The sequence below is a fragment of the Mesoplodon mirus genome (genome assembly GCF_964341445.2).
Source record: "Mesoplodon mirus genome assembly, chromosome: 2".
Taxonomy (NCBI): Eukaryota; Metazoa; Chordata; class Mammalia; order Artiodactyla; family Ziphiidae; genus Mesoplodon; species Mesoplodon mirus.
Genome location: NC_138977.1, coordinates 199,134,363 through 199,158,246, shown reverse-complemented (window position 1 = coordinate 199,158,246; position 23,884 = coordinate 199,134,363). Strand labels below are relative to the sequence as shown.

Genomic DNA, 23,884 nt, shown 5'->3' with positions numbered 1-23,884 from the left:
ATGGCCAGCCCACAACCTCCCATGTTTCCCTGCTGCTTTCTGGACCAATCTCAGTCTCTCAGCTGCAGTCACACCCCAACCAGCCTTTCAGTCCTGCCTCCGTGGCTCCCTCCCTGGAACCTTCTGCTCCAACCAGATGGTCTGGATGTGGGTCCCTGGGGCATTTCCCTAGAATGCTCAGACACTTAACTTCAAGCTGATCGTTATTTATTGACTAAAATAGCAGCAAATCTTGACCCTCACACGTCTGTTCAACATTTATTGAATGACTGCGATAGACCAGACTGCAGGATTACAGAAAGGTCCGAGACCTGGTCTCTTGCCCTTTGAGAGCTCACAGTACCTCTGAAGAGACCACACACGCGCACGCGTGCACACACTCACACACACAGGGTAAGGCAGTGTAGCCCAGTGGCAGATGGCGTGGGCAGCAGTAAGGACTGGAGCAGTATGGGAGGGGGCGCTTAGAAGGCGGGCCTTGACCCAGACTTGGAACGAAGTCATGGAATCCGTGTCCCTCAGGGTCAGGGGAATGTGTGAGAACACAGTCTCAGAGGTAGGAATGTAGGTGGAGAGCTTGTAAGCAAGTAGGAGACAGGCTTTTCTAAGGGGCGTGCAAAGTGGGTGGTGGGTTATAGGGCTGGGAAGGAGCTGAGAACCAGAGAGGAGGGGAAATACTTTGCTGTGGACAAGATGTCTTCTCTTCAGGCACAGCTTCTAAGAGGGCTTGAATTTCTCTGGGAGCCGATTGCAAGTGCACTCCAGCCTCATCTGCACGTTGGAAATGTTATTGCAATGTGATATATCTTGCAAATGTCATAAAATCAGGAATAAACTCTAATGCCCAGAGGGTATAATTCTGGTGTATATTTTAAAATAAACTAAATTTTTTTCCAGGAAAATCTTAAACGGCTAAGAGATAGCATCACCCGAAGACAGAGAGAAAAGCAAAAATCCGGGAAGCAGACAGGTATATGGCTTCCTGGGGGTGCTGCATGCTGGGGGGCTTTGCTGTGGTCTGTTGTCATTGACTCTCCTTTCTGCTGGGGCCTGAGTGGGCAGAATGCTTGCCCAGCACCTGTCACCTGTCTATAGATCTGGGTCCCCCACTAGGCTATGAGGTCTTTGGGGGCAACGGCTTTGTCTTGTTAATTCTATAAATCTAGTACCTGGCACATAAGGCATGTCAGCAAATGAATGAAAGGAAGGCTTGAACTCTGCATCCCTCCTCCCATGAAAGAGGATGATAATGCTTTCTCCCCAGGCACCTGACTCTCCCCTTGGCATTTAGGAAGACACTTTTTTTTGAGCAGACAAAAGAGAAAATCCCATTCACATAGTGTCTGTTTCTGATTCAAGCAGGGCACTGTGTCATCAGTGTCCACACCAAACACTGCTTTGGAAGCCCCGGTCTCAGGTGCAACAGGGCTCCTGCCGTGTGTGGTGGGGGCCCAATAGCAGCGCCATGGATTCCAGTTGTTCTCACCGAGGACCAGGCCCCTCTGTTCCCCTTGACCCTCCCTCCCCCAGGTGCTACCCATGTGGCACCACCACCCCTGAGCAAGGAATGCGCATTTGCCCACACTGCATATCCTCGCTGAGAGCCTCTGGCATGGTGGGTCTCTGTTATTTACACTGGCCAGCCTTATACCAAGAAGAGCTGGCAAGAAAAGACTTTCAGAAGCATTCAGATCTTGAATGGCGCTCCATTGCATAAAGAACTATGCTGGTGCATAACTTCTGTAGTTTGTCTCCAGCTGCCATCCACGGCCCGACTTTCCATGAACCTGGTCAGTCTGGTAATACCCTGGTCTTCAAACAGGACCTCTTCCTGCCACAGGCCCCTTGCTCATGCCTCTCCCTCCTCACCTGTATGAAACTACCGGTGCTGAGAGACCCAGCCCTGACAGCCCCTTCTCAGTGAAGCCTTCCTGGATCACTCCTGGCCATTGTACTCCTTCTTCATTTGAGCATCTATAGAACTTAGTATCCCTTCCATCCACCTGGCACTTCTTTTCTGTTGCCTCTGGTTGTTATTACTTCATTCCTTCAAACCATCAGCAATTCCCAGAAGTTCTGCCTCCAAAGTACATGTTATCATTTCTGAAGACCCTCCATGCCACAGCTGCATCCAAGCCACCATCATCTCTTCCTGGATTAATGCAGAAGCCTCTTCAATTGTCTCCCTGTGTCCATTCTTATTCCTCTACAGTTAATCCTACAAACTGTAGTCAACAACCTTTCAAAAATAAAAATCAGGTGATGTCACTCTCTTGCTCAAAACCCTTGGAGGCTCTTGTCCCAAGAGTAAAATCACACTCTTCATTGTGACCTACAAGACCCTGCATGATGTGATGCCTGAGCTCATCCTCCACTTTCTCTCACACCCTGTGTTCCAGTTGCAATGGACTGCTTTTTGTTGCTCTGTTATGCCAAGGGCATTCTGCCCAGGGCCTTTGCACTTGCTGTCCCCCCTCCACTTCTTTTCCCACATCCTTACCCACTGGCTCTTTTTCATCCCTCAGAGTTAGGCCATTCTCTCCAGAGTAGCCCTCCACGACTCACCTCCTGTGCCTTTGCTCACCCTCTTCTCACAAATCACAGACTGGAATTATGTTTCTGTTCTCATGGTTATTTTCCACACCCCTTCTCCCCCGAACCCTGCCACCACCACCTGCATAAGCTCTGTGAGGACAAGAACTTGTCTGTTTTGTGCTCTGCTGAATCCCCAGCATGTAGCACAGTACGTTGGTGGAACTCAAGAAATCTCTGTTGGAATGGTTGGTTTGAGTGAAACGTTTGGTGACACCATTCATTCATTCCACAGATACTTACTGAGCACCAGGCACCCAGCCAAATACAGAGACCTGTAAGATGCAATCTTCACCATCTGGTAGCTCATGAGTTAGTCTTTTATTTGTGTAGGTCTGGTTTTCCCAGCTACAGCCTGTCCCACAATGCCTAGCACAGTGTTTTGCAAGCAATGTAGCCTAGTGAATATTATTGATTTTGACTTTTTGGAAGGAGAGGGGTAAAGAGGATACAACCGTGGCAGAAGGTCAGAGGGGTCATCCTCAGACTCCTGCCTGGGTGACTAAGTTTTAAATGTATGCTGCCACTAGCCTCCCTCATACTTGTCTGCCTCCTATTTGAGAGGAGGAAAAAGGAGAGAAGGGAGAAAATCTGTTTCAAGAGCTGCAGTCATCCTAGGGTCAGACAATAGGGTTCTCGGTGGTAGAGGGCTGAGGTGCTTTTTAAAACTAGAGCACATGAACCCAGAGGTCAATAGAAGCCTTAATTGAATGAAACATTTCAAGCTTTTAAATATAGGTAGTATCAAGAGAATTGCGATTTGGTGGGGCATGTGGTGTTTGAAGGCCGGTGAGTCGTAGCGTTGGAGTCATGTGTGCTCAGCAGCCTGGGCTCCAGGACTGAGCTACTGGTGTCATCACACATGTACCACCCACCCAGGCTCCACCTGGGCCCACTGGAGAGATGGAAGCAAGACAGACATGCATGCCGAGGAGTAGAGGGTTGCAGGCATGGGCCCTGGGGCTAGCAGGGTTGAGGTCAAGTTCCTGCTCACTGTTCACCCCTAACTAGCTGGGAACCATGGGCAAGATACTTCACCTGCCTGAGCCTCCGTGCTCATCTGCAAAATGGCACAAATAAAAGTGCCCATCCAGGAGAGTCTCTCTGAAGATTCAATGAGTTAGGGCATAACTGGGGTCAGGCACAGTGCCCGGCACATGGAGGCACTCTAAAAACCACCCGCACATCAGCTGGCATCCTCTTAGCCAGGGCTTCCCAGGGAGAGTGTGCTGAGCTGGGGCTCACCATCGGGGGGCCAGGCCTGGAATCGTGGCTTTTGACACATTTTACAAAGTTCACTCAAGGCTAATCAGGCTCCGAATAAGTGATACCCACCAGTGGCTCTAGTCTAGATTGGAATGGTCAATGTCTAAATTTTTCCAAAGGAACATGGTTTAGATGCCCTACCTTCCCTGCTACCCTACTCTTCAAGAAGCAGACCCCTGACCAGGATTTGGGGGTGGTGGTGGTGAAGGGTTACGTTTTTTTTTCTTTTTACATCGAGGGTTTTAATTAATGTCATAACTATTAAAAGATTAAATTATGTATAATTTGACACTGAGCAAGAACGGCTGGGGACCACAAGTAGCCCACATGGGGAGAATGTTCTATCCATCAGCACCAAGAGTCTCCCTATATTTTTGTTTTTTATTTTGGTAAAATATACATAAGATAAAATTTCCTATTTGCATGTAAATGTAAAATTTGGTGGCATTGAGTACACTCAAAATAACGTACAGCCATGAACACTATCCATTTCTAGAACTTTTTCTTCCCTGACAAGGATTTGAGCTGATATGGGAGGTGATCCTAGAAAACACAGGAGCGGGTGGGAAGTGAGAGAGGAAGGCAAGGCGGCCAGCAGCGTGCAGTTAGCACCATGGAGACTGCAGTTTCATCTCCCCAGAGACTCTGAGAGTCAATGGAGAACACTGGAAGAGTTATCCCTCCCGTGGGGCATTTAGACACCAGCTCCCGTGTCTTTGGGTGAGGCCTGCTGGGAGACGGGCGCTTGTAATCTGGCTCCCAGAGAAAGCTCACGCAGTTGGAAGTTGGACCCTGTACTGCCTGGTGAGGCCCAAGGTCATCAGAGCATCAAAGAGAAGGCATCATTTATGGTTGAGTAAATATGATATACTAGATCTTTGCATAAAACTCGATTGTGTACTTAGTACATTCTAACTTGAAATTGCCTATTCTGGGGATTTTCACACTCAGGTGCTCCAGTGCTGCTGCATCCATGCTTGTAGGGGTAGCAGGTAGGAACTGGGGGGCAGTTGGGGATGGGGTAGGGGAGTAGATTAGGATTGGAACAGGGTTTGGGGCCACTTACTCTGCTTCAACCATTGCAGCTCCTTTTTAAAAAATCCATTTTCTATACTGAGCTTCTGTTTTCACTAGAGGAAAGAATCCTGCTTCACAAAAAACAAAAGAACATTTGAAAACCATCGACACAGGATAACATTGACCTATAGGAAAATTAGGGCCAATGAATGGCATTTCTGCTTGAAGGACCTTTTCCAGGAATGGAGGCCACTCCACTCAAGGACTGACTCTATTCATTTGGAAACCTCATTTGCCTTAGAAAAGAAAAACAATGGTGATTTTTCTTTAATTTGTGTTAAAAGACCAAGGACGATTAAAAAGTAACAGATTGTCCACAATAACCTGCCAGTCTTTCTTCAGCCCCGGGGAGTTGTTTTCCTCTCGCTGAGAAGTGCAGAGCGCTGATGGTGTAGGGAATCAGAGGAGGTCTGGCTGACTCCCGACTTGCTGAACAGCCTGGCCCCGTGGAGGAGAATATCAATATTTGTGTTCTGGGCGTGTCTGTGGCCGGTGCACAGCGGGACCTGGAGAAGCAGGCTGGGTCCCAGGAGGCCTGTGTTCTGATCCCTGCTTTGTCACTGAATCACTTCATGATCCAGGCCTTTTCCTCTAACCCCTCTGTGCCTCAGTTTCCTCATCTGTGGTTACACCCAGCTTGTCTGCTTCACGGAGTAGCAAAGTTCAAAGGAGGAATAGTAACACATGTGAATGCACTCTGGCAAAAGTACTACGCAGTATAGTGACGATAATTATTTTTCCGGGCAGTGTCCCTTTATTCAAAGAATATCAGCATTTTGTAGACACTTAGACCGGCTCTACTTGATTTTTTGAACTGTTGACTCCCAACATTTTTCCTGTGTATTTTATTTTCCTTCCTCCTCGAACTGTTCAGAGTCGAAAATTGCTTCATTGAAGTGAATTAAGCAGACAGGAACCTCCCTTTAAGAGACTGCTGTTAATCAGCTCGGTGAAAGCTGGTGGCGGGGGGGAAGAAGTGTCACCTGTTTGGGCTCTGAGCCACCATGGGCTCACACCCACGTGTGGGTACACCAGCTAGTCTCTACCCAAGTGCTTCCAAGCTTGGGTGGGTGCCTCCATGGCTCAGTTGTAAGCAAGAGAGCCCAAGGACATGAAAAAGATCTGTGTTCCACCGAGACCTGGAAAGCTGGGTTAGTACTAGGACCAGACACTACACTTGGAACCAGAGTCTCTAGGATGAGGGAAGCTCGAGCTCACGCAAACCAGCAGTCCACTGTTTTAATATTCTGCATGCAGCATGTTGAGCACGCTTGGTCTACCCTGTCCTTGCACCTGTGCTTGTTTACCCGTTTAACCTGTTTACCCTTCTTGGCAGACCTCTGGCTTTGGCAAGCGGAGCCACCCCTGACGCTGCGCTCCCTGAACTTCCTGCCACACCCATCCCCTAGCAGAGGAGAGGCCAGGAGGAAGTGGTTCCTCGAGAATGAGACTACATGTCCCCAGAAGTGCCCCCCGCGCTTACACCTCTTCGCAGGAGCCCCACCCCAGGTCTTGGGAAGGTCCAGGGCCTCAAGGGGAGCCCTGTGACAGGAGATCACCTGGCTCTCCCACTTCCCTGGCGAGGAAGCTGGTTTGGGCCCGCACAGATGTTTTGTTCCACTTGTCAGCTGGAGTTGTTCCCTGCTCATAGCACCCAGGGGTGGAAATCTAGGGAGGAAGAAAGACCAACCACTGGGCAGGGCTAAGCCAGTAAAGAGGTTAGGTTAACGCTTTGCAGGGCAAAGGGATAATCTATCCTTCTGAATCTGGGGGGTCTCAAACCACTGATGAGCTTTGCAAGTCACCAAATCTTTCATGGGCCTGATGGACCCCCTTTCGTGAACTTTCTGGATCATTGCTGTCATTGTGGACCACCCACCCTTCATCCATCACTTATTAAGGGATTGAGAGGCAGTCTGAGTAGTGATTAAGGGCCTGGACTTTGGAGCCTGGGTTCAAATCCCAGCTGTCCCCCTTACCGACTGTGTGACAGGGACATGGGACACGCTACTTCACTTTTCTGTACCTTAGTTTCTATTGAGACTGTTGACAATAGTATTTATTTCATGGGTGTCGGGAGGATTCAAGGAGCTAAAAATACGGAAGCTCTTAGAACTCTGCGTGATGCACAGGATAACCTATTATTACAATCAATGGCATTCGCAACCCCTCCTCAGAAAGGGAAGTAATTCAGAGGGGTCGACTGACTTAACTCAAGCTCCACAGCTGGTGAGTGGTGGAGCCGGGGCCCCGGATCTTTCCCTAATCACATGTTCTTTCTTGTACCTGATGCAAAAGCATTTCTCTGCCCTTTCTAACATTCCTGCACCCCAACTTTCTGTCAACCGTTGCCACACAGTAGTCTGTGGAGTTTCAGTGCTGAATTGGACAGGACCCCACCCTCTTCCTCCTCCCTTTCTCCTCCTCCTTCCCCCTCTCCTCCCCTCCAGGCACCCTCCAGATTCAGGTGGAGGAGGTGGGTGGAGAGAGGGAGCAGCCCAGCAGTTTTGTAAATGGCATCCTGGTGCCTTAAAGCTTATTATCCCTTTTCCCTCTGATTCCAGACTTGGAGATCACAGTCCCAATTCGGCACTCACAGCACCTGCCAGGGAAAGTGGAGTTTGGAGTCTATGAGAGTGGCCCCAGGAAAAGCGTCTTTCCCGCAAGGACAGAGCTAAGACGAGGAGACTGGAAAACAGACAGTACCTCCAGCACAGCAAGTAAGCAGGTGACCCACAGGTGCCTTTGGGCCTTGGAAATGTGCTCTGTTATGAGCCCAGAAGGTCTTACTTGGAGCCTGATCTGGGCTTGGGAGGTGTAAGAAATGGGGGACATTTAGCCTGTGAGGTTTGCCTTTTTCAGGGCGCCAAAGATCCTTTATACAAATATCCCGTGAAGCCAGCTTGCATGATAATTATTACTCTATTGCTTTTATACATGAAAAATCCTAATCATAATACTTGTTAATATTTATTGAGCATTTACTATATGCTAAGCCTCTTCCACAGATTCTCTGATTTAATTCTCATAATCACTCTACAGGATAGGTATTATCGCCTCTATTTACCGAGGAGGAAACTGGAAACTTAGTGCCTTCCTCTAGGTTAAATAGCTAACAAGTGGTAGCGCTGGGATTTGAACTCAGGTGGACTGAATCCAGGGCCAAGACTCTTGCCTACTGTTCTTTTTGCTTCATCTGTGGGAAGGGGAAGGAAAGGGCACAAAGTCAGAAACATTAGAAAACAGTGAACTCGGATTTGAGAATTCCAACTTTATAGGCAAGTTGAGGATCTAATTTGGAAATGTCTTCCTTTTGGCTTGACAGCTTGATTAGGAGTCTGATTGCAACAAGGCAACACACGCTGATGTGCAGGCAGGAGCTGGTGCTTTGTTTCCAGATCCAGGGCGGTATTAGCTGACTTCAGACACACTAGCTTCACAAGCCAAATAGATCGAGTTTCCCTGCTTTCAAACATTTCAGTGTTATCAAAACAGCTAGGAGAGAAGTGAAAGAGCAAGAGACAAGCTGAATTTCAGGACTCACGTCTCCTTAAATGTCAGGTGGAGGACCCCCACATGGATGTAGGAACCGGAAGTTCACCTAACCCAGGGGTTCTTAATCTTTTCTGTATCACATACCCCTTTGAGAGGCTGGTATATGCTCTGGATGTGCTTCCTATAAAAATGCACATGCATGTGTTTACACACACACACACACATACACACACACAATTTTGCCCATCCATGGACTTAGGTCAAGATCCTCTGAACTATTCCCCCTCCTTACTTTATTAATAGAGTATTTGTAACCCAGAAAGGGAAAGGGTTTTGCCCAAGGTCCCACAGCCAGTCAATGGCAAAATGAGAGTAGAACCCAGCTCTTCTCTCTGCCACTGTTACCTGTTGAGACAGACCCAAAGCATATCATACAACCACATGACAAGCCTAGACTTAACAGAGAAGAAAACTTCCCCTTACATTATGGGGGTGATAATGTGTATCACCCCACCTTTAGACAATTTAGAGAATTCTGATAAATGGGAGTCATCACAGGTGGCAGAGGAAGCAAGGGACAGGCAGGCAGCTGACTCAGACGTGTCACAGAGGAGAGGAGAAGTGGTATAGACACTTTTGGGGTGAGGGCAGGGCTTTCTGGGGTGGGGGAAGGGGAAATTTAACAAGATAAATGCAGAGTACTCACTTCAGGTTCAGATTCATTTAAACCATTTTATGCATATGTTTCACTTTGAGTTAGCTTGGAGTGAGAATAGACTGGGAAGCATAAACTGTGCTTCTTACCTTGTCTGGTGGTTTACTGCCCAGAGACGGCTATCTTATTGGGGTAGAAAATGTTATTAAATGACAGACCAGAGGATTTTATTTTACTCTGTTGCTGTAGACCGCATCCAGGCCCTGTTGTACAGTTATCTATTGCTATGTAACAAACTATCCCAAAATGCAGTGGCTTGAAACATAATCATTTATTTATGTCTGATTCTAAACTTGGCCAGGAGTCAAGTGGGAATTGTTCACCTCCACCCCCTGTGGTCAGTTAGGGTCACTCATGTGACTGTATTCAGCTGTAAGCTTGGCACGGGCTGGAGCATCCACGATGGCCTCTCACTCTTCAGGGACTCTCTACATATGGCCTCTAATTCAATAGCCTGAACTTCTTGTATGATAACAAGATCCATAAAGGGAGCATTCCAGAAGGACAAGCCCCAGTGTTCAAGTACTTATCGAGCTTTGGCTTGCATCACACTTGCTAACGTCATATTGGCCAAAGTAAGTCACATGGCTAAGCCGAGAGGGAGGTGAGGAGGAGGCTATACAAAGGTGTGGACACTGGAGGTGAGGGCCCTTGGGCCATTAGTGGATAATCTGCCATTTTGAGACTGGTGATGATGATGATGATGATAGCTGCTATAATTAATCAAATGCTTGCTCTTACAGGCTCTGTGCCAAGCCTGTTACCGTGCGGTCTTACTCTATACAGCAGTGCTGTGAGACCAGGGAACAGAGGCTTAGGTTAGGCATCTTACCCTGAGTCACTTGGAAATTAAGCAGGGCATCTGGGATTCACATCCAGATCTCTCTGTGTGCTCAACCATGGGGACATACTGCCTTCCAAAGAGAAACAGTTCCCAGGGCAAAAAGGGAGAGGGAGGATGGCCCAGCTCTGATCCACCAACGGCCCCTCAACCCCTGGAGTCATACCCTAAAAACAGCACTATTTTATTATGGTGCAGCTGTCATCTCTTGGGAACTACAGGAAAACAGTTGCAGGTTAATTCTGGTTGTGACTATAATTTTAAGCACAAAATATTAGTGTTATGTTTAAGAGAACAAAAGTTTCATTACAGAAAGACCATTGACCTTCTTCTAAATTGTCTGGTTCAAGTTTCTTAAGGGTCATATATATAGGGTCATTTTTTTTCTCTCATTCATTCCTCCACCAAATATTGAGGACAGCTCTGTGCATATGGAGCTAGACTGTATACTGGAGACATAAAGCTGAAAAAGAAATAGGGTCTGTCCTCAGGGGACTTATAATGGAGGAGAGAAGGTATAAAAATAGTACCAGGGCTTCCCTGGTGGCGCAGTGGTTGAGAGTCTGCCTGCCGATGCAGGGGACGAGGGTTCGTGCCCCGGTCCGGGAAGATCCCACATGCCGTGGAGCGGCTGGGCCCGTGAGCCACGGCCGCTGGGCCTGCGCGTCCAGGGCCTGTGCTCCGCGGCGGGAGAGGCCACAGTGGTGAGAGGCCCGTGTACCACACACACAAAAAATAGTACCAGTTAGATGCTTGTCTGATCCTTCTTCCCTGGTGACAGAAGCGTGGCAAGGGGTTGGGCACTGCCCCCTTCCCCCAGCAAGAGTGAAGATGATGGGGCTGGGGCCAGAGCCTCCTACTAGTGATGCAGTCCAGGCAGGTTGTGGCCAAGCAGGTCATCAGCCTTGGAGAGAGGAGAGGGCCAGACAGGGCTGATAAACCAGGAGCAAAGGCTCACAGCCAAAGGGTGAGAGTTAAAAATTCAAGAACACCAAGGGAAGGGACAAGGGGAGCTGGCTTGTGCGAATTTCCAGGATCCTGGAACCAGTGCCTGGACAGCTTTTTGCTCCCTCCTAGTGGATAAACTTTGGAAGGAGTCTGGTTCGTTGTAAGGGAAGGGGATGAACAATGATGAATGACCTGGGAGGCTTGGCTCCACAGGGGTGGGAGCCTGTGGATGGGAGGGTTTACTTCCATTTGGGGGGATCTGGGAAGGTTTCGATAGCATTTGTCCTGAACACTGGGGACAGGAGCTTTTCGATTTGTGGATAGGGGTGGGCTGGGGGGAGCAGGGAGAAAAGGACATTCTGGCTGAGCAAGCAGTGTTATGTGTGGGTAGCTGGAGAGAAAGAAACAGGGTCACGTGCTCCTTAATAGACTAACTCTGAATCCCCTGGTTTCTAGAAATATTTTCGACACATTATTTTAAATTTAAAAATCTGCCTCCGAGAAACAATCCAAAATTATAATCTTAACCTACTGTCATCAAGCTAACATCTAAATTAATTAGGTCAAAGTTGGTACCATAATGAAGTCAAAACTAAGGCAATTTACCTATAAACTAATATGATGAGGAGCTATTTTGAGTGGAAATTCAGCAGACCTAAGATCTGGCAATACCGTTAAAGGCAATACTGGTAAATTAAAGTCAAAGTTTTAGTTGATTAACTGTTTCTCTTCCTTCTTCACTGCTAGACCAATCACGTTCTTGAGCTTGTTCTAATGCTGTGCTGTCCGATACCATAACCCCTAGCTACATGTGGCTATTTAAATTTAAGTTCATTAAAAGTAAATAAAATTTAGTTCCTCAGTTGCATTAGCCATGTGTCTTACTAGCTACCAAATTGGATAGCACACAACAGAACATTTCCCGAAAGTTCTATTGGATAATGCTGTTTCAACGAGGTAGGTGATAAATCCCCAACTTACATCCTTGAGCACCTAAACTCACAGAGTCACAATTCCTACCCTGCATGTAAATTATACTTTTGAATCTGTGCTTTGTGTTTTGTGTCACACTGGCCCCTTTTTAGAAGGTATGTATACATGTGTGATACTCACACATGCTGTAATTTCTAAATAGGTAAAAAAAAAACTTTAGCAACGAAAGTTGTTTGCAGATTTTAGAAATACCACTGAACACGTGAGAACTAGAGCATCTCTGTTTTCTTGTCTGTCAGATCGGAGCTCTAATATCAGGTAGGGTTTTCATAGGGATTAAATGCAGTCGTGCTTTTAAAGCACATAATGTGGGGTAAGCCCTCAGTAAATGGTAGCTATAAAGCAAAAAGTGGAAATACAAAGATGACATTTCATTTTATGCTGAAAGAAAAACTGAACTCTAATAACATGGTAGAGTTATTAGACGGCAGCATTTTGAAGAAGCCCGTATGCACAGCTTGTGTATTGTTTCTATCCGTAAGTGAGAGCTAGAGTTCTGCATTTACTTTACCTTGAGACAATCCACAGTCCAGCTAATTTTGTTTGCGCCCTTTAGGCAGCGCGAGTAACCGATCCAGCACCCGGAGCCTCCTCAGTGTGAGCAGCGGGATGGAGGGGGACAACGAGGTGAGAGCCGGGGCCCGCACCCCCATAGGTCTTGTCCCGGGGGTCGTTTCACTGCAGGAAATGGAAACCCAGGTGAAAGAAGCCCAACACAAAAGGTCACCTATTGTAGGATTCCGTGTATATGAAATGTCCAGAAAAGGTAGATCCATAGAGACAGAATGCAGATTGGTGGTTACCAGGCCTGGGGGTAGGGGAAATGCGGGTAAACTGCTTAAGGGGTTAAGGGGTACAGTGTTTCCTTTGGGGGGTCATGAAAATGTTTGGGGACTAGATAGAGATGGTGGTTGCACAATATTGTGAATGTACTAAATGCCACTGATTGTTCACTTTAAAATGGTTCATTTTATGTTATGTGGATTTCACCTCAATTAAAAAAGGGGAAGAAAGGAAGAGAGGGAAGGAGGAAGGGTTAAGCCAAAAGGGGTGAGAGGGAACTGGATGAGTATCAGGGATTCCAGGGGCAGTGGTCGCCTTTCGGGGCTTGGGTCAGGAGCGGGGCATGTCACAGCCGTAGCCACTCTTCACTGTACCCCCTGAGGCCACACGCTATTTCGTCTCCTCTTCCCTGTGGGTATCTCCTTTTTCTCTCACTGCGCACTGGCCTTTTCTGCTTCTCCACATGGATAGTGGCAGACAGTCCCCCGAGAGCCTCAAGGTCTCTGAGCAGAGTGTAAGTTACTGCCTTAGGCTGAGGCCCAATTTGTGTTAGGGTGTGTATCCTGATCCAGTGACCAGCGACTGGGATGTGCGGGTGAGGTCACATGGGTCACTGCCAACCCAGGAGACTCCCTGAGGTAGGGTCCTAGGGGTGGGCTGCCCACCAGAGCACAGCTTGTATGACCCTGTGACTGAGGACCAGTCACCGTTCTGTTGTCCCAAAAAGGGACTTTTGTTTAAAAATAAAATTTCTCCAGCCCTATCTGGTTACATAGAGCAATGCTCCTCAAACTTTAACATGCATAAGAAATACCTAGGATCTTGTGAAAATGTGGGCTCTGATGGAGCAGGTGTGGGGAGGAGCCTGGGACCCTGTGGCTCTCACAAGCCCCCAGGCGATGGTTATGTTGGTGGCCCACATGTCACACTGAGGAGTGAGGGACAAGAGCTCGAATTGCTAATGATAATTTGGGTCTGATGGTCTCCTCAGTGACTCTGGGAGTCAGTGTCAGTGGAAAACTGCCCTGGTATTGCTGGGTTGATTATCAGTCAGTAACTAACCTTCAGCCAAAGCCTGGGGAGGGCTGAGGAGCTTGTGGGATGGCAGTGTCCAACTATGCTGTTGCTTAGTGTGATTTTCACCCTTCTTTCTCATCTTTTTTGCTGTAGGATAATGAAGCCCCCGAGGTTGCCAGAAGTCGTAGTCCAGGCCCCCCACCAGTGGACAGCACACCCATCGTGCCCCTTGAGAGGCCCCCCAGGGTGCCACCCCGAGCCGCCTCACAGAGGTAACATCGAAGCTGACGGGACATTTTTTCCTCACTCTCTGAGTTTCAGCAGAGTGTAGGATCTGGGGACATCTAAAATGACCTAAGAATAAGCGCAGAGCTAGACTCACTGAAAGGCATACTTTGGACACATTTCAATGTGGACTCTTCATTAACTTAAGGGATGCTTTATTCAGTTGCACATACTCTAAATAACAAATGCAATATTTTGTCAGTGAAATACATCGGTAAAGGTCAATGTTTTGCATAATTTTTATCTGGTTAGAATTCAGCTCCCGAATAACTAATTCCCTTGGCCGCATAGTGGGGTCAGTGCCTTTTGGGGACCAGGAGATAAGAAGGAATTGGGAGTGGAAGTAAAGGTGAGAGGCAGCAAGGTGTGGTGGTGGGGAAGCACTGCCTGGGGAAGTCTCCGGCAGCCACCTGTGAACTTGGGTGAATTATTTAACTGTCATGTGCCTTAATTTCCTTGTCCATAAAATGGAGATAGTAGGAACTTCCCTGGCGGTCCAGTGGTTAAGACGCTGAGCTTCCACTGCCGGGGGCTCGGGTTTGATCCCTGGTCCGGGAGCTAAGATCCCTCATGCTGCGCGTGGTGTGGCCAAAAAAAAAAAAAAAAAAACGGAGATTGTCAATGAACTTCCTCACAGAGTCGTAAGGATTGTGTTTCTGGCCCTTAGTAAGAGCACAACAGTCTGAGTGTTTTTTATGCAGAAGGATGAGCCTGTGGAGATTTGGAGCTGGGCATTAGACAAAAGAGTGTGACTGACTTATGGGGCTCTGATGTATGTCTTTGTTTGTGTTCAGGCTTCTGGCAGGAACCTTTTTAAGGTCTTCTGGAGTCACAGAAGAGGTGGTCAAAGCTAGCTTGTCTGCCAAGGCAGAAAGGAGCCTTTGGGAATAAAAGCCTGGGCTTGCCTTGGGAGTTTAATTCTTTGATGTGTGAAATACAATGTGGGGCGGGGGTGGGGGTGGGCGGGGGGAGATTAAAAGGATGAAATTTTTTTTAAACTAAGATTTTTTTTTTTTTTTTTTTGCAATTAGAAACTTTGTAACTCAAATGAACCTCACCAGTGAAATTTGTTGAGAAAGTACCACAAGGAGGCTTTTCTTCTGCTTTTCTGGAAAGAGCAGCTGACCCTGCGCTGAGGATCTTTCCATTTCTCCCCTTGCTCTTACCACTTTTCCGTGTGCTCCCAGCAACATTCACATACTGACACTTGCTACACAAGCCTCCCTCGGTCCTAAGCTGCTCCACACTCACGGAGCATGTTTCCCTGGTGTAGAATAGAGTTCACATATTAGAACATTAGCCCTAGAAGGAACCTTAGCGATCACCTAGTCCAATCACCTGAATTTGCATAATGTTCTGTTGCTTGAAAATTATATATAGTTGGGGATTGGGGAGGGGTGTTTGTGCAGAGCAATTGTGGTAATAAACGCTAATATTTATTGAGCGCTTACTATGTGCCAGGTGTTCTGTTAAACACACTAAATGCATTAGCTCATTTAATTCTCTTCACAACTCTAGGTGGTAGATGTTTAGTGTTATCCCATTTTGCAGATGTAAAAACTGGGGCTTAAGACTGGATGGAGACTTTATGTCTGTGGCAAACCTATGTGTGCCTGACTCCAGGGTCCAGTCTTTTAGTCATTTTGTTACACCTGTCCAAGGAGGTCCAGGTGTCATGGGAGAAGATACAAGATCTAAGACCTTTTATTCCTGAAGGTAAAGACTTTGGAGGCAGTTATCTAATTGTACCAAGATTAAAAAGAATGTCAATCTCGAATATATAGCTACAAAGACTCTGTGGGATTTTGTCTACAGGAGAGAGAACAACCAGGGAAATGGGTTCCAGAAATTAAAGGCTGGAAACTGGGATGCATTTAATGTGTAAAGAGAGATGGCAGATGAATTGTTTTGGGGGAGTCTGGAAGCATGTTGTGATCAAGATGGGGAGAGAAAAGGAGGAAAACATATGTTACGAAAGAAATGGTGTTTGCAAAGAAATCTTGATAGAAACGGGGTTTGGGTGCATTTTTGGTGTGAAGATTGGAAAAGATGCAATTGTTCTGAAAGTGTGTATGTAATTTTCATAATAAAATGAGGAGATGTTTGAGCAAAGAATAAAATGGGCCTCTCTCCTGAATGCTTGACCCACTGACGGACAGGAGGGGAGGCTGACCTTGGTGGTCTCCACTCCACTTCCAGATCTGGGAATTGGCAGCTCTTCCCCTCTCATGTTCTCCTGAACCCCGCTTTCTCTCAAACAGCACATCCTGCTCATCACTCTCTCCAGTCCTGGTCCCTCCCTCTTCTCACTCTGCATGCTGCCCCCAGAGCTTGAATTGTCAGCAATGACTCCAAGTCTCCATCGCCATCTGTACCTTGGTCTTCTGTTTCCTACTGTTCATTGGGAACTCCACCAGGTGTCCAACCAAGATCTCAGACACAGCCCATGCAAAACTGAACTCATCATCCAACCTGCCATCCTCTGCCCCAAACTGCCTTCTTCTCACCATTTCCCAGCCTGAGACGTGGCACTATTCTCTCTCTTCCCCAAGTGCCTGCCCTGGAGTCGGCCTCCATCCCTGCCTCCCTCGCAGCTCCCCAGGCTCTGTTCATTTTGCTGCCCTTGCAGCTTTCAGGTCTACCCCTCCTCTCCATGTGCCAGTGCCTAAGTTCACCCCTGTAGGCCCACACTCACCTCCCTGACCGGAGGGTCAGTCCCTCCTCCACCGCACCAGAGAGTGCCCTTTCTAGAACAGAAATAGCTGGTGATGTCACTTCCTGGCATGAAAGCCTTAAATTTAATTCTGTATTTTTTAGCATGCCGTGACCCTGAGTCCCACCCCTCTCTTGTAGTCACTGATGTTTCCCCCTTAAGAATTCCTAGGGAGCTGTGTCATTTTGTGCTGTCTTTGCTCAATCTGTTCCTTTTGCCTGGAATGCTGTCTTCCTACTCCCTTCCGATCTCTGCTTAGAAAATTCCTACACATCCTTTAGGACTCTGTCCAAACATTACCTCTTCTGTGAAGCCTTCCCTGATGTTCCTATGCAGAGTGAACCTTCTTGTGGTTCCCCAAATACCTCCATTATAATTCATCCCATGTTGTGGCCCTTGTTTACATATGTCTCCTCAAGTAGATGGTAAACCTCAAAAGAATAGAGATTGTTTTCGTTTGTTTTTAAAATTTTATATATTTATTTATTTTTGGCTGCTTTGGGTCTTCGCTGCTGCGCGCGGGCTTCCTCCTGCTGCGGCGAGCAGGGTCTTCTCTTTCGCTGCAGTGCGCAGGCTTCTCGCTGCGGTGCGAAGCCTTCTCGTTGCGGTGGCTTCTCTTGTTGGGGAGCACAGGCTCTAGGCGCGGGGACTTCAGTAGCTGTGGCACACTGGCTTTGTTGCTCTGCAGCATGTGGGATCTTCCCGGACCAGGGATCGAACCGTCGTCACCTGTATTGGCTGGTGGATTCTTAACCACTGCAGGGAAGTCCCTAGAGATTTTTGATAAGAAAAAAATGTTTTTCTACTCTCCCCAGCACAGAATGGAGTTAAATCAGTAATTGGCGCCTGCTAGGAATTTAACAAATATTTATCATGCAAGTGAGTGAATGGATGGATGGATAGACTGCTGCTGCTTGGGCTGACAGCTAGCCGTCAAGTCGTGTACCACGGTGCAGGTGGCTTACAGATTAGTGGAAAGAAGCTTCACATTCCCACCTGCTGTAAGTTCCTAATATATTTATACTGCAAAGTTAGGAAAGGCAGATGGTGACAAGAACAGGAGCAGATGCATTATATCTTTGCATGGCATTTCCCTTGCAGGGCATTAGTCCCTATAGAGTGGGCAGCTGACAATATTACACTCTTCATAGGTAAAGTCCTGCCAGTAGAGAGAGAAAAAAAAAAAGCCAACATCTTGCTGAGCCATTGCCCCCTTGTTTTTTCATATGTTTTACCATTTACTAGTGATTTGACAATCACTAACAATCTATGCATTCCCCTTGAAGGCGTAGCCTAGGTACTGCCAAATCAGAACATACTTCTGAAGGCCTCCTGGAGTACCAAGAGTTAATCCTTTAGCTGCTGACTTGTAAAGAGATCTGTGAAGTCCCTGGGGGATGGGGGGTAGTGGTCAGAGAGTAAGGGGACTTGGGCCGGAGGCTATTTACTAATAGGGAAGCTTAAAGATATTTTTAACAATGTTGTGATCATACAAAAGCATACCATCTGAATAATAGGCCTGCTTTAAAAGAATGTAACCAACATTAGGATTGCTGGGTTCTTGAAGCAAACTTATCATCAGCACAGACCTCACCCTCAACACGGAGGAGAAAGCAGCCAGTGCCCAGGTCTCTGGACTGGACAACCCTGTCTCCAGCTCCAGCTTCCCAGCGTCCTGGAGAGGCCGTCTCCCCCACAGACCACCACTTGATTCTGATTTAATAACCTTTACTTCCATGGTTCTGATATGTCTGTAATCACAAACCCATTTCCCTGAGATGGGGCTTCCAATCCTTAGCTGGGTTGTTCATCAGAATGAAATGTGGAGATGGTTTGCTTGTAGACTTGCCCCAACTGCAGAGTCGGGCAGCAGAGGAAGAGAGACCAGTAGGGAATCGTGACTCTCTTTGTGATGGAAGGTAAAATGTAAGGCTTATGGGGCATACATGGGGAAAAGGTCTAAGAATACATCTTCCATTGCGGAGCACAGGCTCCGGACGCACAGGCTCAGCGGCCATGGCTCACGGGCCCAGCCGCTCTGCGGCATGTGGGATCTTCCCGGACCAGGGCACGAACCTGTGTCCCCCACATCGGCAGGCGGACTCTCAACCACTGCGCCACCAGGGAAGCCCTAAGAATACATCTTTAATCATAATAATAAAATTATTAGCTTTACCTCTTGAGTGCCTACTCTAAGCCAGAAAGTGCTATCCACTTTCCAACTGTCATCTCACACAGTATAGGTATCTGTAATTCCAATATAGATACCTATATCTCCATAGGTATCTTTACCTCTGTCTGGCAGATGAGAAAGAGGTTCAGAGGAGTTGAACTTACTCTCCAGATGTGTGCATAAATGCCTCTGCCATATGTTCTCATAGGTTCTGAATGTGCCCTATCAAAACTTTCAGTGCAGTGTACTGATTTTCCCTATTGTCTGTCTCATCCATTATATTCTCAGCACCTTGAGGGAAAGGTCCATGCCCCTTTTACTTGCTGTTATATCCCACACCCAGGAGTAGATGCACAGTAGATAAATGTTTGTTGAGAGGAAGGAAGGAAGCAAGGAAGCCAGTCTAAGCGTACTCAAGTGATAAGTGGTATCACCTGACTGTCCTTCAGCTTCCTCCTTTAAGCCCATGGTTCACAGGGCAGGTCGAGCAATGGAAGGAGACTGTCCATTTGTTTTCTCTGGAAAAAGAGACAACCACACAAAACCATCTACTCCCAGGTGCCACTGCAGACCCTCCTGAGGATGTCTGCTGTTATTCTTTTCTACTTCTGCCTCCCTCTCTGGCTCCTGAAATGGCCTCTCTTTTCCCAACTCTTTTGTCGTTTCCTTGACCTACGCAAACTTGCATTCAAGAGACATTTAGTAAATATTTACTCATTGATTCATTCAGTCCTCAAGTAGGCAGTTCCAGGGTAGCACAGTTCAATTAGAGCACCTGACAAAGCTCTCTTTCTTGACTTATTGACTTGCTTCCAAGAGAATTAAATATTGGTTTTACAGCACACATGTGAAAATACCATCTGCAGTTGTTGAACCCTCTGTAAATACATTCACCCAGGTCTGTCTGGAGTATCATTTAGTACTGTTCAAAAACCATCTAGACGAATGTGGAGGGAGGCTTCTAGGAAAGCAGACATGGAGTTGGGACAACACACTTAGTGATCCCGGGTGGACGTAGTTGTGAGAAGCCGACTTTAGAAATTCTTAAGTCCTCTCTCAAGGGATCTCCCCACTGCAGTGTGTCTCCTGCCTGGCTGCATATTTGAATCACTGGAGTTTTAAAATATAGGTTTTATTATTATTTAGGTATGGCAAGGTCAGCAGATCAGAAGACGACTGCCTTTGAATAGGGAGTTTGTAATACTCCTAGATCCCAAGAGGAGGGGGGCACATTATGCTGGGGTAGGGCACACAGGAAAGCCCCAGGTTTAGGCAGGAGAAATGTCAGGGAGGGGAGAAACATGGGCAAGAGGCTTTATTTTGGGTTCTGCAGGAAGGAACAAGTGAGGCAGGCTAGGCAGATTAAGGATTGGCTAGTTTGAATAATTTCAGCAGGCTCTGGGGCAAAGGGGCTGTCTCCAGTTGTCTGGCACCTGGCCCTGGGGTGATTAGGGCAGTGGATAGTGGTCCCGAATGTGAGAGTCCCATTAAAGGACGTGGTTGGGGTATGGGCTCTGGACTGGTTAGTTTGCATGTGAAAGGTGTGCTCACTGCAGGTTGTTTGCTATCTCTAGGAATTAGCTTTCCCTAGGAGGGGCAGGCCCTCCAGGATCATCCAGGGCCCAGATGTCAAAGCCTCAGAAAATAAACGACATGGTTAATATAACTGGTTGAAGGTGGGACAGTACTTAAAAGTTGTGATGCTTGAACCCTATCCTCCAGAGATTATGATGGTATAGGTCTGGGATTGAGCCTGGCAACTGTTATTTTTCAAAGCTCCGCTGGTGATTCTAATGTGCAGCTAGGATTGCAAGCCACAGCTTAGCATGTGTGCCACTGAAAGGTCCGTATGTTTCTCCACTTTTATTCATTGAAGAACATGTCCTTTGCATAGTATACCAAGTTTGCAACCAATCATGGATGCCTAAGAACTAGTTAATTAAATTCGTTTGATAATAATTGCGTTATCTTTCATTTCAGGCCTCTGACCAGGGAGACCTTCCATCCTCCTCCACCTATTCCACCCAGAGGTCGCTGATTCCACCTCCTAAAGCCTGCCTACTTCGGGACCTTGAGACTTTTGGTTTTCAGCCTGTTAATGATGTCTTCATGTTGAGTTTTATAGCCTGACTGCTGACCTTAAGACCCAGTCTCATTGCTGATATTGTTGCAGCCCTGCTGGTCTGGGCTTTCCTTGAAGAAGATATTATTAAGGCACAAAGAGGTGAAACTAAGGACTTCATTCACCATCATCAAGTATATTGATCCCTATTCTTGTTTGCCAAAAGGATGACGACTTAATTGGAATACTTACCTCTAATTTGGCATGTCAGGAGCCTGAAAAGGTTGTTCAGAAATGTACAAGTGATTTTACTGAAATGTACTTATATTAGGTCTTACTTATTTGCTAGTCCAATCTAATTTCTAGAAGTGATTATGATTTGACTTACAGTATTCAAGTAAGAAGATATGTCCTAATTTTTAAATGATTCTTCAGCTTTTCTCTAGCTTCAGGAGGGTGTTTAAATGCCAGGGCTGGTCACATACAATAAACTCAAAAGGACTTTAGAGAGGGATTAGTCCTAACTCCTTTTATATAGAAGACAAATCTGAGGTTTCGCAGAAGCCTGGAACCAAGTACACTCAGTTGGTTAGACGAAGAGGTGGGTCTAGAATCAGGACCTGCTGATATCAGGTCACCATATTTTCCATCTCCAAATAGCCAAGCTCTCTCCCTCAAGAAATGCCCAGATGTAGAAATTTGGTCAGTGACTGACTGTTGGCCTTCCAGAAGTTTCCTTCTTCCATATCTCCCAGGTATGGGACTATCAAGTATTTGGAGCATTTATAAGTCAGTATGCTTGCAAAACAGGGATGCTACCAAAGAACATCTAAAAAATGGTTGGCAACCAGAAGCTTGGGATGCCAGGGACCCCACTTATTGCTCTGCACACTTAGATACAGAGCAGTAGATCTTAGTTCTGGCTATAGGAGAGAGGAGGACCCTCGACTTTTACTCTGCTGAGTGGTCAGAAGAAGAAGGAGGAACTTAAAATAGAAATAGTTATCTGTTTCGTTATATACACGTTATTACCACCAGGCTTGGGAAATTTGTGCAGAGAATGTAGAGCCTTAAACATATCATTAATTTTAAGTCCCTAGCACATAAATCTACCTTCAAAGCACAGGCCCTTAACTGATGCTTAAACATAGAGTAAAATTAGTATCAGACCTATTTCTTTAAAAATTATCAGAAATCTGGTGCTTCTCCATGAAATTATTCTCCATCCCACACAAAGATATAAAAGCCATACTATTAAAGATCCATTTAAGTACAGTTTTATGGGGTCCTTTCAATCAAATTCCTCAGTCCAGCAAACAAGGACTTATTGAAGTTAATAGCTTCTGAGATCTTGGGTTTTTGTTTTTCTGTTTTTTTGTTTTGTTTTGTTTTTTCTGACATAAAATACACTATTGGCTCTGGCCATTAAGAGAGTATTTGTGGAAATTTTACCTACCACAATGCCTGGCACATAGTAGCCATTTTGCAATGGTCCCTTTACTCTCCTTGTCACTTATCTGGGAGAAATAGGGTAATATGAGATAAAGGAGAACGAGAAATACAATGTTGATATTGTTATCCTTCCTCTTATTGATAGTCTCTATTTTAAGCACATTTGATCTTGATAAGAGCTATACTTTTAAAGATATTTAGTACCTCTAAGCTCCCTTTTGGATGCGAAATTTAGATTATTTTTTTTTTACATTCTTTGATTAACAAGCATTTAGATCAGTAACATGGCAAAATCTGCTGCCAGCCAATGGTGTTACCATCTTTGTATGCACATCACTGTGCAATATTGGAATCTTTTATTGCATTTTTATTCTTATATGAAAATAAGTGGAAAACATAAAATTGAAAGTGCTTATGAGATACCTGGGTTTCATAAATGTGACACACACTTGGGACACAGAAGGAAATGATCAGGAGTGCCAAGTCAAAAATGACAAGTCTTAAATCCTCACTGAATGTTCATTGAACGTCCAAAATGATTGGTTGTGTGTAAAAGTAAAAGAGGAAAATGAAAACTTTGGATGAAACACTGGGACCATGTTATCAAAGAATGTCTCTAATGCTGGCGTGAAATTTTTCATTCTCTAGAAACAGAACCACCCATTATAATGTAAATTTATTCAACTTCCACACACTCAACTTTTGTATACATTTTTAGGAATACATTATGTAACAAAACCATGAATTTAAATACAGTGAGAATCAGAAACTAAATTGTAGCTAGGTGTCCAAAGAGACAGTTAAAAAGTTCTCTATATGATGCCTTGGGAGACAGCTGTGTGGCCACCATCCTTCCCCAAGATTTTACAAACTGGCTCAATAGACAGGGAAGCTATTGGTCATATTCACTGCCATTGCCTTTGCCTCTAACTGTGCAAGGTACATTGTCCTCCAGTTCCCAGGACAGCACTGTTCCTTCATCTTATGTTAAAACCTGTGAACAGACAACCCAACTATATGAGCAACAGAGTATGAATCCTGAGAGACTCTGAACAGGGGGTTTGTGTTGCAATCAAATAATTTAACTTGACGTATTTAATGATGTGAATAATCTCTAATGCTTTGCCATAATTGGGCAAAGTAATAGTATGTAAATGACTTCAATGAATATTTTTACAAGTCAAGCTAAGTTACCTACCCTCTCCCCCTCTTTTGTCTTACTTTGTTATTAAAAAAGAGAGATCCTACTCTGTCCTACATCACGTCAATAACTGGGATTTTAGATCCCTCTCCCATTTGCCCCTGGAAGTAAGTTGGTTTTCTGTGCTGTCTTTCAAAGCATAGTGTGTGGTTTTGCAGCTGGTTGGCTGAAGAAGCATTAGTAACAGATTTATTTCTAAGAAAGACAAGTAGCTAATTTGGATAACTCTAGAAGATTCATCCTAAAAATCAATCCTCAATTTTGAAGAATC

General features: G+C 46.0%; 1 protein-coding gene across 1 annotated transcript in view; it reads left to right on the top strand.

The window, feature by feature from the left end:
- PIK3AP1 (phosphoinositide-3-kinase adaptor protein 1) overlaps positions 1-21,310 on the top strand; it is a 113,881-nt gene extending 92,571 nt beyond the window's left edge. The window contains exons 13-17 of the mRNA XM_082611352.1: positions 898-970; positions 7,500-7,655; positions 12,484-12,554; positions 13,881-13,999; positions 20,879-21,310. Coding sequence (XP_082467478.1) covers positions 898-970; positions 7,500-7,655; positions 12,484-12,554; positions 13,881-13,999; positions 20,879-20,936 — 477 coding nt within the window. The 3' untranslated portion in view covers positions 20,937-21,310. The remainder of the gene's footprint in view (positions 1-897; positions 971-7,499; positions 7,656-12,483; positions 12,555-13,880; positions 14,000-20,878) is intronic.
- The last annotated feature ends 2,574 nt before the right edge of the window (positions 21,311-23,884 follow it).